Source organism: Oculina patagonica, chromosome 13 (genome assembly GCF_052425735.1).
Source record: "Oculina patagonica isolate OP01 chromosome 13, crgOcupat, whole genome shotgun sequence".
Taxonomy (NCBI): Eukaryota; Metazoa; Cnidaria; class Anthozoa; order Scleractinia; family Oculinidae; genus Oculina; species Oculina patagonica.
The window spans coordinates 25,633,250-25,649,410 of record NC_135770.1 but is presented as its reverse complement, the minus strand read 5'-3'; the positions used below and the strand labels follow the sequence as shown (position 1 = coordinate 25,649,410).

The window sequence follows — 16,161 nt, the reverse complement described above, 5'->3', positions numbered from 1 at the left end:
AGGTCGCGCAGGACCCTTGCAATCATTAGTATGTATTTATTTAAAGAGTATGCACGAACTGCCGGACGACTGAAGCCGACAACAAACGAAATATTCATGAGAATGTTTGTTTTTAAACTCTTTTGTACAAGTAATTACTAGTTATTGCTTTCAGCTTTGTGCCACGTGCGCTGGAACATAGGAAATTATCATAAATAGATTCACAGCTTTGAATATATCACACGTTGTTGTAAACATTGACTCGGAAGGTCTTCGAAAGCCTCAAAACCTTCAATTTTGTGTCTAAGTTTTCTCCGCCGATATAGAATTTCAAGAGTTGATTCGCGAGGAACATAAACTTGGTGTACTCTATTGTGTTCTGGCTAGAGCGAATTTTTAAATTTCCTTCTCAAAATGAAGATAGCATGTTTCAAAGTTTAGATTTCACATTTTTACGCTCTTAGAAGCCATTAACTTGTAGCAGTTTTTGAAATCGAAAATTTCGTTCTAGTGGGAACACAAAAGAAGTTACGATTTATCACTAAGCTATATAATCATTTAATTTGGTGCGCTGTGCTAGCTGAAAACTTGGACACAAAATCGCATTATCTTCAGTTAAACTTTTAAGGGCTTGTAACATCACAGACAACGGTCATCTCTCAGTAAAAGGACAATCATGATGTAATTCCATCATCCCTGAGTATCCTTATTACATTTTAGAGGAATCGATATTCAAAATGTAGCGAATTAAAGCTTTACAAGATAGCACTCCAACAAGAAATTTGACTAATGAATTTATTAATGAGCAAGGGTCCTGCGCGACCTTAAAATCATATAATCCCAGCGTATCCAATCGAACGTTCGGCAATCGACACAATCGAAATCACAACGTACGTTCGATTACCAAACATTTGACAATCGTACTCAATCGAACGTTCGATTACCGAACTCCTGTTTGTTAATATTGCGGACATTTTGTACGGTGCACCGTCCCCCCCCGCCCCAGTTAGTCCTGCGTGATTGAGTTCGATTGGTTTGAAAAAATCGAACTGACAGCAAAATAGATGTTCGATTTTGTTCGATTGCCAAACTCAATCAAACGATTGGTGTTCGATTGGTTTCGATTGATTTTTGGTTCGATTTTGTTCGATTGGATACGCCGGGTATAATCAGTAATGAAGGCGCATACTTTCGTAGTCTTTGGTTATGCTCTTTAACAAACCGCTTGGAGAAAGGTTGGTATAGGAAGCCATAACTCATCTGACAGCTCCTAAATATTGAGCCTTAAACAAAGATTCCCACTGTTATGAATTGCTTGCAGACTCGTAAAAAAGTGGTTTCTATATAATAAGGGACATTAAAAAATTGTCTAGCGAGAGGGGTGGGGCGTGGGGGTGATAAGCAGTGCATGCGTTTATAAGCGCAGGAGTTAAATTGATACGCGTTAAGCAGCCATCTCGGATTCGCATAACCGTAAAATGCTCAGTTCGCCTGACACTTCTGACTGCGAAAAAATTTTAAATGTTCGTGTCGGATCGTGAAAAGGTAGGTCGGAAGATAAACAGGAAAAGAAAGTAGGAAAGTAGTCTACCCTAGGACACTTTGTGTGCAGTATGCCCGTGTAAAATAGGGTTCTCTGTAGCTAATGTTCTGTCTTCGCAGCTTTATTTCTCTATCTGGAATAGGTCTGTATAAACAGAAGGGGTTTTGTATGGGCCAAATCCTTTTACGATTATACAGGAACCGGATTCGCTAACGACGTGGGCTGACACATGAGGCCCATTGGCTGCATTAAGAGTGGATTTAAGACGAAGGCAAGGGAAGCCAGCCATTTTACTCAGCCAGGGCCGTACCTAGCGGGGGAGGGAAGGGGGGGGGGGGGCAGTTGCCCCCGCGAGGAAAACTAAATTTCTAACAAAGTGTTTGATTTTGCTGGGCGATTTTTTTGTAGCTATATTGGAGTTTGCCCCCGCAGCGGAGTTTAGCGGAGTTTGCCCCCGCAGACTAAAAATCCTAGGTGCGGCATTGTATAGGCATTGAAACTTCTTATTCCGTGTACTGATAAGATGATTGAGTGTAGTTGTTTCAAGCGATAACAGTTAATCTTACCCGTGTGATCAACTTACGGAAGCTTGGGTGGGGTACATACTGGTGTGCCGCTGAGTGCTGTACGAAGAGGTTCATTTCTTTCACTTAGTTATTTGGACAATCTCTTGACCCTGCTTAGTAAGCTAAGATACCCTTGTCCTTAATCTTGTTGCTTTATGTACGGCGAAAAAGGTGTGCAGTTCATAATTTCAGGACATTTTCGCGATTTGACTGGGCGATGATGTCTCGTGGCACGGGTTTTCACGGCGATTGCATGTACACTTTTCTTGGCCAAATCAGCTTGATTTTTTGCTTTTTCATTGTGCAAATCAGTCAAAGATTGTATATATAAGCTTTTGTATTTGTTATGACCGGACTATACACTTAACTTACATACTATGACATACAGACGCCACAGCCCCGCAGCGGTAAATTGAACAAGCGCACTTAGGATGCGGCATACTGCAGGAACTGTATAATGAAAATAACAACGCATCTTCTTATGATTCGTGTATGCATGCCAGAAATCGTCTCCTATATAGCTATGCAGTCGCCGTATTTTCTCAATTAAACGCCCCCGCCCCCAAACTTGGCTCCGTGGATCTGGCGTTTATTTCAATGATGCAGTTTATTGGAGCAAAATGCAAGGGTTTTAAATCATTATTTGTGACATGAACGTAATTTGCCGTCATACCTAAAGCATATTAAACCTCAAATAAATGCCAGGAAGGCTTACTTACAACTCTAGCTCGGAGACCCGTCGTTTTATTCGGGGTCCAGCGTTTAATCGAGAAAATACGGTACACATTACAGTTACAATCCGGGGACGTGCATTCCACTGGGTTGGGTTATTCAAATTTTTCTATTTCGTCTCGAAACACTTCATTACGGAATTTTCTCGCGAAACCATATTTTCGCGGATTTTATTCGTGATAGATTAAAATCTCGAAAATTCCATGACACGAAAACAGAAAAGAACTACCAAAAAATACTAAGAAAGCTAGTGTGAGTATATCAATGCAAAAAAAGAAATAATTGCAACTTTGTCCTTGAAATCGATTAATTCAAAAAGTTTTAAGAGTGTGCCCGTGAGAGAACAGGGCAGAACCATGCAACAGGTGATACAGCTCATATCACTGATTTCGCCCAAACTTAGCATAAATGTTGGGTATGGTGAGCTATTTACTGTGGCAAAACATCAACTCAAAATATTTTATTCCCTTCAAGTTATGGCACCTTTTGCAAAAATGGCCATTTTTCACTAATTTATGCATATTTAATTAGCTGACTTTGATTGACCAGTTCCACAAGAAAAAAAGACTTCTGAAAATAAAATTCACTGCACTATATTCTGTGGTTATTAGGCTTTAAGTACAATAATTCACTTCAACCGTCTGATTTGATTTCTTCTCCTCAAACGGTCTTTTGGAAGGTACACATTTCGTACTGTTGGAAATAGCCTTTAACTAGTGCCCAATATCTCCCATGAGCAACAACTTATATACATTATTCTTACATGGGTAATGAAGTCCATCATTAAACTTTACAAAAATGCAACAAAATGTCTGGGGACTACAATATTTTATTAGTATTGAGGAACTAAACACACGTGACTTAACGATTTCTTGCTACTTCATCAAAATTCACCGAAACACAGAAGCCATTTATTTGCCTCAATTTGGCATAAAATCGGTACGAAATAGCTAATCAAGCATTAATCTATAGATAACAATCAAAATATTGGCGAAGAAAAGGCAGTTAGGGCATTTTTCGGAGCGTTTTCAGAGCCATATAATTCGGCAATGTTGTGATATAGCAAATGTAAAAACAGCAGCGAAAGATTTTCTTTACAAGCTCGCTCAATTCAACATTTAGGCACATCAGAGTAAAGAAACAAGAAAGTAATACTACATACATGCCACTTATCGACACACAGATGCTTTCTTTTGAAGAATTTGTTCTTCCTCGCTGCACTTCGATTCTTTGATCGATCTCAATTGACATGTACTGTTGCTTTGAGGCGCGCTGAACTTAGTCAATCCATCGTGGTTCATCCTTCGTGAAAGGTGTAAGCAGGTTGTCAATAAAGTCATTCAAAGAGCTGTTCAAAGTTTACGGAAGGACACTTGTCTCAGCCAGTTTGCATGAAATAAATTTAACTGGAAAATAAACAGCCGCCATGTTGAATTTCTACCTTTGAGCCTGCCGTTTCAGTCAGCGGTACGGCTGTTCACTGGGCATCACGCGTCCATCACGCGTGACCACACCACACGCGCGATCATTTGCTTTTCCTCCCCGAGTGTTCGTTGGATGCGTTTGTGATGAAAATGAGAATATTTTCAAATTGTCGTAGGGAAAACAATTTCCTCCGCTACAGCTTGACGTGTTTACCGCAATGTGATGCTGAACGAACTCTAGGGTGCTTACCATTTGTTGGAGAGAACCGGTTGGAATGACCACTGAAAAATGGAAAGGCTTCTTTCCAAAATTAGCAAACTAACCGAAATAGATGTCGCTTACCATTTGTAGCTCAGTTTCCTGTTATTTCTTTCCGTTGATGGGAGACCTGATGCATGGGAAACTAGAACTGGGAAACCTTACAAATGGTAAGAAAATTTCTGACGTTCCGTCAATCTCCGAAGAGATTTCATGATACTGTTCCATTTGACTTTCACCGAGACAGAGTTCTTGATTTTTCTGTTCAACGGTCGGCTAGCCTGCGTGGCAGTAACCTGCGATCAGGCGTTCTTTTTCCGCAGCAGTAGTAGGGAGGGAGGGTATGATTTCAGGTTAGCGTGGCAGGCGTCGTTAGTTTCTAGCGCGCGCATGGGAGAAACGCGAAAGGCGCGAGAGCGCCACGCGAGGAAAAATCGAGAAGACGGCGTCTCCTCGATTTTTACCTCGCGTGGCCTTCTCGCGATCGCGCACTCTTTTACGCGCGCTAAAAACTACACAGACGCCTGCTACGCAGGCTAACGGTCGGCATGCACGGCAACCAAATCAAAATAATTGTTTATGTTCCAAAATGACGCTAAATGGCGGTATAAAACTGCTCCGACGTCTCGGCAATACTGCCTTTTTGGGGGTGGTACCCTGAAGAAGGCAGTATTGCCGAAACGTCGGAGCAGTTTTATACCTCCATTTAGCGTCATTTTGGAACATAAACAATTATTTTTAGCATAAAAGACGCTACACAGTTAAATAGATCAAAATTTCAACGTCTCCCAGTTACTTTCCAGACATTTGTATTTTTTTATTGCTTGTTCAAATTCCCCTCCCCTGGCGGGAATAGTGATTAATACCGCGCATAACGATTACATTTTTTGACCAAATTCCCCTACCCCGGGGCATAAATGGGAAAAAATGAATAACTCAGCAAAATTGGAGAATAACGTTTACCACGGGATAAATCACTATACGGTGGATAGCGAGGTAGGTTTTGTAATCGTTTCTTGCGCAAGTGCTTTAGTTGGGGGAGCGTCTGTGCTGAACTGAACAAAGAATTCACGTACGAAATGCCTTTAGGGACGCAGTCTATATGGCGCAGCAAATATATACATTTATTATACGACTAAGGCGGTCCGAGGGCCAATAACTAAATCAGCCAATCAGATTACTTTATTTCCGGTCCCGCGAGGGCCGATATTTTCCAAGTATCGGACCGGGTTTTGTCCCAGATGATCCCGCACTAATTCCCGCGCGATTTAGCGCAAGATTTTTTGCAAGATTTTTTTTTTGTAAAAATTTTTCGGAGTTTTTATTGCTTTGAAAATGAAATGACCTTCAACACAGAAATAATTTTAACTCCTTTGGCGCGCGTAAAAGTTTTGCCGCATATTGTTTTCCACGACATCTACCGGGTAGCAATTCTTAATACACAAAGTTTCCAGTCGTGAAATAAATCTCTTATTAACCACGCGCGAGGGCCGTACTGGGCGAATATTGGCCCGAGGTCTTAACAGTACGGATCGAGCGCAGCGAGGTCCGTACAAAAAAGACCGAGGGCCAATATTCGCCCAGTACGGTCCCGAGCAAGCTTGGAGAAGGCTACCTGTGCTGGTTGAAACATTAGCTAATAAGTTTTGCCGTCTTGCGTAGTCCTAGTCTTACAATAAATTTGTTTAGTTTTAATGCGGGGTTTAAGCTCTCTACAAAAGTCTGCATTCGCGTCTTTGTAACTCACATAGCCACTTAAATTGAGTCGGTGATGAAGAAAATTATCATTTGAAGCCGCAATTCGTCACTTGCAATGTGGGCATTCAGGAGGAAAAATTTGTCCCCATAAAAGCCCTTTTCTAAAACAAATTAATAAAACTGCAGTAATGACGTTTACCGGTAAATGGACAGATGGAGAACTTTGTGGGATCCCGAAAAAGAGAGTGGGTACAAATTCAGTATCCTAGCTGCCAAAGTGTAATATAATATAGACGATTTGAACAGAAGGAATAGATGTACACAGGCCAGGTTGACAACCTGACCGCCATTTCTTCGAATGTCCATATTCACCCCCTCCCCCACCTCCCAAAAAAGACAGAAACAACAAAAAAAACAATAAACATACTAGTTTTAACCTGATATAAGATGGAAAAACTTGCTCTGATTATTTAATGGTTTCCGACATTTCAGAGCTCAATTTCAGAGCATCAAAACCGATTGCATCGCATACATTACACTGCATCCAGTGTATTTCTCTTCAACTATTTATCAAAAAAATTCAATGGAGAAGTTGAAAAAAATTCTCACTTTTACAAGAAACGCACACTACTTATAAGGCTAAGATCAAGCCCCGGTTGTTCAGAGGGTAGATAACACCATCCGCTACTTATTCCGACGAAAACAAACATTTGCGAAGGAAAAGCAAATGAACACGCGTGTGTATAGCTGTGTATAGCTGTGTTGGGCTATGTATAGGCGTGTATAGCTGTGTAGGGCTAGGCTATGTATCCCCTCTATGAACATCCCTATAATAGGATTTAGTCAAACAACTATATGATGACTACACTACGTACTTGCCCAAGTGTACGGCTTTACCGCTGACTGAAACGGCAGGCTCAAAGGTACAAATACAACATGGCGGCTGTTTATTTTCCAGTTAAATTTATTTCATTCAAACTGGCTGAGACAAGTGCCCTTCCGTGAACTTTAAACAGCTATTTGAATGACTTTATTGACAACCTGTTTACACCTTTCACGAAGGATGAACCACGATGTATTGGCTAAGTTCATCGCGCCTCAAAGCAACAGTACATGTCAATTGAGATCGATCGAAGGATCGAAGTGCAGCGAGGAAGAACAAATTCTTCAAAAGAAAGCATCTGTGTGTCGATAAGTGGCATGTAGGTAGTATTACTTTCTTGTTTCTTAACTTTGATGTGCCTAAATGTTGAATTGAGCGAGCTTTTGAAGAAAATCTTTCGCTGCTATTTTTACATTTACTATCACAACATTGCCGAATTATATGGCTCTGAAAACGCTCCGAAAAATGCCCTAACTGCCAATCTTCGCCAATATTTTGATTGTTATCTATAAATTTATGCTTGATTAGCTATTTCGTACCGATTTTGTGCCAAATTGAGGCAAATAAATGGCTTCTGTGTTTCGGTGAATTTTGATGAAATAGCAAGAAATCGTTAAGTCACGTGTGTTTAGTTCCTCAATACTAATAGAATATTGAAGTCCCCAGACATTTTGTTGCATTTTTGTGAAGTTTAATGATGGATTTCATTACCCATGTAAGAATAATGTATATAAGTTGTTGCTCATGGGAGATATTGGGCACTAGTTAAAGGCTATTTCCAACAGTACGAAATGTGTACCTTCCAAAAGACCGTTTGAGGAGAAGAAATCAAATCAGACGGTTGAAGTGAATTATTGTACTTAAAGCCTAATAACCACAGAATATAATGCAGTGAAATTTATTTTCAGAAGTCTTTTTTTCTTGTGGAACTGGTCAATCAAAGTCAGCTAATTAAATATGCATAAATTAGTGAAAAATGGCCATTTTTGCAAAAGGTGCCATAACTTGAAGGGAATAAAATATTTTGAGCTGATGTTTTGTCACAGTAAATAGCTCACCATACCCAACATTTATGCTAAGTTTGGGCGAAATCGGTGATATGAGCTGTATCACCTGTTGCCTGGTCCTCTTATGGATACACTCTTAAACAGTCTTTAACGACTAGTACTGAATTCATTGCCATTTTTCACCGGCAAGTCAGTAGCATTCCCGATTCCCGGCAGCAAAAGGAAGAAAAATTATACGCTGGAGGTTGAAACCAAGGGTTGCTTCAGTTCATTTCTAAGTCGATGTCCAGAATCACTCGTCATGAGGAAAATGTTTAATTCTCGAACCCGCTTAATAGTCCGGCGGCTTAGCTCCTGAATTGTGCGATTTTTGATACAAGCACCAAACTTTGCAGGATTACAAGCATTCGCATACTAATCAATTCTTGATATAGTGCCAACGCCAATTTCCTATTTTCAGCTAGTAAACAGCAATGAAATTTTCAGCCGAGAGGCCCCCCTGCCCCTTCCCCACAAAGTATTTCTTCTTGTACTTTTATAAACCTTTTATTGTTGATTTTTATTCATAAATACAGATATGAATGCTTTTAATTAGGCTTACAATTGTTATTTTTTACCATCTGTTTGATACCAATAATTTAATAGGAAATTATTGCATGGGAAAAGATTTTTCGTTCCCCGCCCTCTGCTCCCTCGCGTCTTTCGTTTTGCGCTAGCGTCCAGGTCTAACCGTTCGCTAACAGAAGAAAAATAGGAAAATATAGGGCTGTGAACAGTCTAAATTACAGCATTTCATTCTAAATTTGTACGTGCGACTTGTTATCACTACCTGGCATAATAATATTTGTCTATAAACCAGGAAAAACAAATATTTCACGAAATTTCATTGATTTTAACCCTATCCAGACCGGGAGGGGCGGAAATTGCCCGCGCTGACTTTGAACGCTTATAACTTTTTCAAGATTCAACCAAACGCTACCAAACTTTGCAAGTTTATCTGAAATTTATCAGGAAATAATTTGGTAGGGTAAGTTGTTGTGTCAGGAGCTTGACGTCACCATGGTAACGGCATTTTGACAGGCATGTTTTCCCAATTTTGTAATTTTCGTGTCTTTATTAATGAAAAATAATTTCAATGCAATTATTTTTATCCTTTTACGGTTTTCAATCACAGTTTTATTGATTTTGAGTACTCTGCAGTAATTTTGGGTGGTTTTATGACGTTTTGGAAAAAATTCGAAATCCAAGATGGCGGATCCAAGATGGCGGCTGTTTTGACATTATGATGTAATTGTCACGTCATGTGACGTCATCTTCCCATGTGACGTATACCAAAAGATAGGTGTTTGGACATACTATATATTCCCTAAGTTTCATTGTGATTGCTTAAATATTCTGGAAGTTACGGAGGTCTGAAAAGATCCAAAAAAGCTCGGTCTGAATAGGGTAAATAAATTAAGGTTTCCATGGAAACCGGTGTTTTTCGGGCTTGGCACTATATCTAAAAAAAATTCTGTTGGTGACCACTTTCATTGTGCCAAGTTTCATGCTTGTATCAAAAAGTGCACAATTCAACTAAAATTTCGAGCTAAGCCGCCGGACTATAATCTCATTAGGAAAGCAAAAGCCTCTTCGACAATTTTCCGAGTCGGTGTGAGATCCAATCCTATCCGATAATCATTGACCTTTTAAATCCCGTCTGCCACCCAACTAATAACGTCTGTAATAAGAATTTTACGCCTTTTTTATGGTCACCTGTGTCATTTGTGGATTTTAACTGGTATACTGTCATTTTTATTCGCATAGTTATATAGATCAAAAACCAGTATTAGTGTATACCTCTAAACCATAATTCTTCACCGACCACCGTCCGGTCTATTTTACCTATAGGTCGAACGCACTCCCCTAATCTCTGATTACTACTAGTATATTTCTGTGTACTGTCGACTGCACTGCAGTGGAGACGGTAATTCTCCTGTACAGCCACAAGGATATCTACTTCCGTTAAATTGGATTAGCAACTTAGACCTGGCAAAACACAAATTTGTGGCCGCCAGACAAAAGCACGGAATAAATATTGGACTCGGTAAAGCAAACGTTCTCTTTATTTGTCCATTGTATTTCAATGTACAAAATTTCCTTTCCCTTTCCTTCCCTTCCCTTTCTTTCCTTTCATTTGCTTTGCTCTGCTTTGCTTTCATTTGCTTTGCTTTGCGAAAATTTCTTGTAATAGAAGGTACTGGAGTGTTTCGAGGCGAAATCGAAAGATCCTAAAAAACCCCACCCCATCGCTTACCTCGTTCACAGGGCGCTTGTCCCTTCAAACTTCAAAGTGGGAGGGGAAGTAGAAACTTCAACAGAAACTTCAAAGTGGGACTAGACGTACATCAGTCCAAGGACTAGTGTACCGGCGCCAGTTATCAGGTTATCAGTTTCTTTCTGCGGTATGCAACTAAATAAAGGTCAATAAACTGACGAATGAAAAGAAAAAAATTCTACGTCTCCTGTTTTCTAGCCTGCGTTGCAGACGAATAGCTTCAAATCGTCTGCAACGCAGGCTACCTGTTTTCCTACTGTTGTTTTGATCACAAGTTTACGGGTTATCGAGTAGAACGCATTTTCAATAAAAAAAAATTATATAACAATTATTGATTGTGTAGATCACTGCGGTTTCCGTCAGACCACAAACATTTCAGATCAGTATAAACCGGCCTCTCGCCAGCCTCTCCCTCTAAAAAGCCTTCGTGTGCGCTTCTCGCGCCTCGCGAACTCCTCTTGCTACGCCTGTCACGCGAGCTAATAAAAGACCTATCCGATCATATTGTTCGATCAATTATTTGACTACATGCGTTCTTTTCATGTGCCATCAGATCGGGAGCCTGCTCGCAGGCTATATCTTCCACTCTTTTCCCGAGAGCTGAGATATTACAACTTTGGTCAACTTTAAAATAAGAGCGTAGGAATCCGACAGTTGATTTGCGGTGCAAATAGGGAGCGAGAAAATAATTATCCGTCCTTTCCTTGGCCCCTTTCGCGCTAAGCTCATGTACCGTGTTAAATTTTAATCTACGTTCTCTCCTAAAAAAGCCCCACTTAAGTGCCTGTCGTGCAGACTAAAAACCCGACTGTGTTCGCCGGCCAACATTGGGCGCGTATATGTCCCGCAGATGGTGATCACAAACGCCAGTTTCTCGCGCGCCGCGCTCGCAACTCGTACGCTTGTCTGTCCGCAAGACAAAACCTTATTTCCTGCACGTTTTATCGTGAAAGATGATTAGTTTCGCAATTATTTACGACTTAATTTTTTGAATCAAACCCTTGCTGTGTGTCGGTTTAAACTGGCGTTTCTTTTACAGGAAATTCACCGGATATAAACAATGACTAACAATCTGACCTTGATGTTCTCACATCAACACCACACGTCTCGCTTGTCTGTATTTCAGTGTCAGAGTTCTTAGTCAAAAGCGGATTCGAATGGATTAAAAACACGGTTATAAATCCTCTAATGCGGACCCTTCTACCGCAGTACTTCTTATCCCTCCTTTAGAGAAATATTTCACCTCATCGTAAGCCCCGACTGAAAATCTTCTTTAACTTTATCCGATAATTTCAAGAATCTAGCGTCTGATTGTCGTTTTCTGAGTCAAGAAAAACAACCGGAAATCGAAAGACCGCGAAATGGAAACAAGCACCTTGGAGGAGCCGAGAGATTAATCTTTTCATACATGGAATTCACGCAACGCTTTCACATTTTCGTCTATTTAGAATTCGCGGGATTTTCAATATACCTGTCATTCGAAATAAAGCGACGAGATTTTGACAAGGGTTTTACTACTTTAGCGATTTTTTTAACGCGTCGTAATCTCCGCTAATCCATGCTGCTTGCGACGGCAACACCGAAATTTCGCGACAAAATGAATTTTCAATTGTCCCCTTTGATTAACTCCGACTTCATTTCTAAGCAAGCGTCAATGGACTAATGAGTCTCCGTTTGTTTGTGACATGTCACCTTTGATTGTGTTCAAACAATACCCCTCCCCAGGAGCATTCAACACGCACATAATCGATCCAGTGTCCATTTACACAATCGCCTCGCGCGCTTTTCCGACGTCGACACGTTCGGTGCTTGATTAGAGAGTTGAGAGTCGTGCAGATCTTAAAATCATGCTTACAGTCTGTATTTTCCTGCAATTGTTCACCTTTGCAGGCTGTGTGAGCCTCGAGGATTTCTTTCCCTTTGGCGAGGTAGCCGGTGATGTGAGATCTTCAGACAAAAAGCATGTGTTTGGTAAAGTGTTTAACCTCTACGGGACCTACTCGTTTTACAACAAGGGCTACAACGAGCTACGAGTGAGTAAAATTCTCTCTGTTTTATTCGTAGTTATCATAAGTTAGAGTCTGTTTCACTGCTTTAAGCCAACTTTGATTTTATCTGATGCTGTGGAATTTTTTGCGAGGTATTCGAGCAACACCCTTGTAATGTATTTTGTGGGCCTTGCTTGTTTGCTTTCTTGTAAATCATTCATTCAGCTCAACAAGGCTAATCTTGGGGCCAATTGTCTCTTAATTTGCCTTATAATTCTCTTGGATTGGGGTGAAAATCGCTTGTATCGCAGCAAAATCTCATTAAATAGTCTAAAGAAGAACGAGTCTTTTTGTGCTAATGATTCGTAAAGAGCTGTTTTGTGTTAAAGATTGCTGTAATACGGCCCTCTTTTCCTTTGACAAGCCGTCAATTGTTTTGAGTGCAAATCAAACACGATGGCCGATCGCTATCGCGACCTTCTGCTTCATGTTTACCAAAGTTTTTTCCCCTAAAAAGTATAATGCCACGAGGTCAAGACACTTTGAAAACTTTGTCATCCTGCCTTGTAAAGAATTTCAACGCCCATGCAAACATCCGCGATGTCACTTAGCAAATTTCGCAACCAATGACCAGTTGATACGCAACTACATTAACTTCATCTTTATTTAATAATTCACTGCGATTCGATTGCATTCCAACAAACCGGCGTTTATACAAATAAATGTTGATGTTTAAATTCCACGCTGGCGCATAATTGACAGTGCTTGGAGGTTATCGCTAAAACGCAACTTTTTATCTCTAAAAAACGCGGGAGGCCTTTCCTGATTGAAACGTTTTTGCTCAGACAGTGAAGTGGCCTTTTCTGTGCCGGTGGGTGGCCTGATTTGGCGGCAAAGTGGGAGCTTTCAATCCAATCACAAGCCGATTTGTTTGAATTTGTCCTCAGTGTAAAAACATTAAGTGATTATTGACACTTGGCCATGGCAGAAGCGGTTTGGGGTTTTAAAAAACCGAAGTTGGTTCAATGCGGTCCTTGCAGGAATGGGATCTCACAATCAACGCGGACAGATCTCTTTAAGATTTGTCGTCGACGCTAAAAATAAAAGGCGATTATATCGGCGGTTTGTATAAAGAGCGGTTTAGCTGTCAAAAGAAAGTTTCGTTGCAAATGTTTTTCTCTTGCGGAAATGAAGTCTTAAAACAAACGCGGTCAGATTTGTTTGATTTTGCTCTCGAGATAAAAGGACTGAGACCGCAAGTAGATTATTTAAACTTTTAAAAAGCGTTTTAAGGTGAAAACCCATTTGCGGTAAAAACATTTGTTGTTTTATCTTCGCAAAGTATGCAAGGGATTTTTAACCGGTCACGTAGGGCATAGTGGTTTATTTCGTATATTTTTATTAACACTTGACCCTGAAATATTTTCCCTCCAAAAAATTCATGTGTCATAGCTTTCTTTTGCTTTTAAAAAAGTCCCAGTTACTTCGAGCCAGCTTCAAAGCTGCTTAGCTTGTCTGCTCCGCAGTTAGCTTTCCTTCCGTCTTGACTGAGAGGACCGGGTGCGAAAACAGACTACCTCGGAAAACGTGTGGTTAATCCGGATAGCTAAGCTGAAATTTTGCATTCTTATGTTCAGCTTAACCAATCGAATGCAGTCAACAGCTTGTTTTGTAAACGTCTAACTAAACAATAAGGTTTTGTTTCAATAATATTTGTTGCCAAACATCCCCTCTGCCTCCTCCCGCTGACCGGGGTACATAAAGTTAGGGGCTCAGGTTTATATTGCATGTGTCATTACGATCCATTTCCGCTCGTTCTAACCCGTTCTATCGTATTCATGCGTTTGAGCGTTTTCTGCGTTCATGGGAGTCTCAAAAAGAAGAAAATATGATGCAAAAAATCCGTCAGCAAAATAACGACGCCAGACCTCAACGATGCCAGACCTTAACTCGGCTTAGAGTTGGACTTGCCTGAAGTTTAATAAAGTTCGCAGATCTTCGTAACAATGTTCTGCGCTTTCGGATCCCCAACTGAGAGAAAAGGGAATTGAGATCGGAGTGGTTCGGGTAGAAAGACGCCGGGGCGGACTAAAATTGACATTTTTGTGATATGAAATGAAACTTCTAAGCAATTTTCACTTTCGTAAAATAATTAGTCGACAAAAGAAGTGACAGTAAATTATTTATGGCGGGGGACTGTGCATAAAAGAAGTGACCGTAAATTATTTATGGCGGGGGACTGTGCATGGAGGTCGTACGTTTAAAGATTCTGGTTCCACGGCAGGCGAAAAGGAAACATGAACAGCTGACTACGGGTTTTTTCTTTCTTTTTTGAACGCGCAAAAAAGAATCGTGAGGGAACTGGACGAGAGCGCGAAAGCGGAAGTTCTCCTCGATTGCGCTCGCTTTTTTTCGCGTTCTTTCTTTGCTACGAAAATTTGCGCGGCAGTAAACCGACCGTAAAGAAATACTATCCCATCCGTTCAAAACGTGAGAAATACACATGTAACGTGACGTCCTGAGTTTGTCACGTGACCGTCAAACAGTTTGCGGATCTTTATCTCTATTACAGCTGTAGTTCGGTTTCTCCTTATTTATAATCTGGGAACGTAAAAGTTAATTGCAGACTAAATACTGATTTATTTGTACTACTCGCACCTTCTTTTTAGAGAGAAATTACTGCAAAGCTACTCGATTTTATTCTATTTCACCTTTTCAACTTTATTTGTAAAAGCTAAAGACCGTTGACACATGAATGAAAGTGTTACTTACTTTCTTCTCTAGGTACATGCCGACGGAATTATCACACTCGGGAAGCAAACTTTCTCCCAAGCCGCACTAAGACACAGGAAATTTCCATTTCCACCCTATGTACCATCCATAGCTGTGTTCTACGCACCAATTGAAGTGAAAACCTCCGGTGAAATATTTTACAGAGAAACCAGAAACGAGACCATTGTAAAGAGAGCAACGGACCATGTTCGAGCTAGTTTTGCCAGGGAGAAAGATTTTGTGGCCACGAGTGTCTTCATCGCTACGTGGAACAATGTGGCTCATGCAGATGGCAAGTTTCTCAACAAGGTAAGATTACACAAAACAAGTCCCAAGAGCGGTTTTCTAATCTCTGTGGATAACCAAACCTAGGTAATTTTTGGAGTCAGTCTCCATTGCAGAAAAGAGTGCATATAAAGTACGGCATACCGTAAAAGAAATATCCCACGAGTGACTTGATTTTTCTGTATACACACGAGCCTGTAGGCGAGTGTGTATACAAAGAAAAATCAAGTCACGACTATTTTATCTCTAGAACAGGCTTTCCAAAGATTTGACTATGAACACGTCGAGTTCAAGAGCATAATTTGGTTCTTCATTCGTTCTTCATTTTCTCTGCGCTGAATGCGAAAAATGGCGCGCGTTGCCGGCTTGGCTTGCGGCGGGAAAACTGGTGGGCCGTGATGAATGTCGGGAAACTATCGTGGAATGCCACAGAATTTGCAACGGCTTTCTAGGTTCCTCATTGGCTGTATTCTTTAAGGCTAAGGATAAATATATTAATGAAAGACAAACACTGCAATTCCAATTTCTGGAATCCTGGATTTCTCGAATCTCCCGATAACTCAAACCAAAAGTCATTTCCCTTGGATTTGCTTCACTCAGTCGAACATTGCAATTATCCCCGATTTATTAAACTCGATCCCGATTTCGCGAACCAATTTTCGTTTTCCCTTGAAGTTTTGCGAAATAAGGTTTTCACCGTATTTATAA

At 40.5% G+C, this 16,161-nt stretch overlaps 2 protein-coding genes across 3 annotated transcripts in view; one reads left to right on the top strand and one right to left on the bottom strand.

Moving 5' to 3' along the window:
• Nucleotides 1-16,161, bottom strand: part of LOC144636231 (uncharacterized) — a 73,569-nt gene that overhangs the window by 56,163 nt on the left and 1,245 nt on the right. The window lies entirely within an intron of this gene.
• Nucleotides 12,223-16,161, top strand: part of LOC144635512 (sushi, nidogen and EGF-like domain-containing protein 1) — a 4,616-nt gene continuing 677 nt past the window's right edge. The window contains exons 1-2 of the mRNA XM_078494611.1: nucleotides 12,223-12,441; nucleotides 15,181-15,477. Of these exons, the coding sequence (XP_078350737.1) occupies nucleotides 12,256-12,441; nucleotides 15,181-15,477 (483 nt within the window). The 5' untranslated portion in view covers nucleotides 12,223-12,255. The remainder of the gene's footprint in view (nucleotides 12,442-15,180; nucleotides 15,478-16,161) is intronic.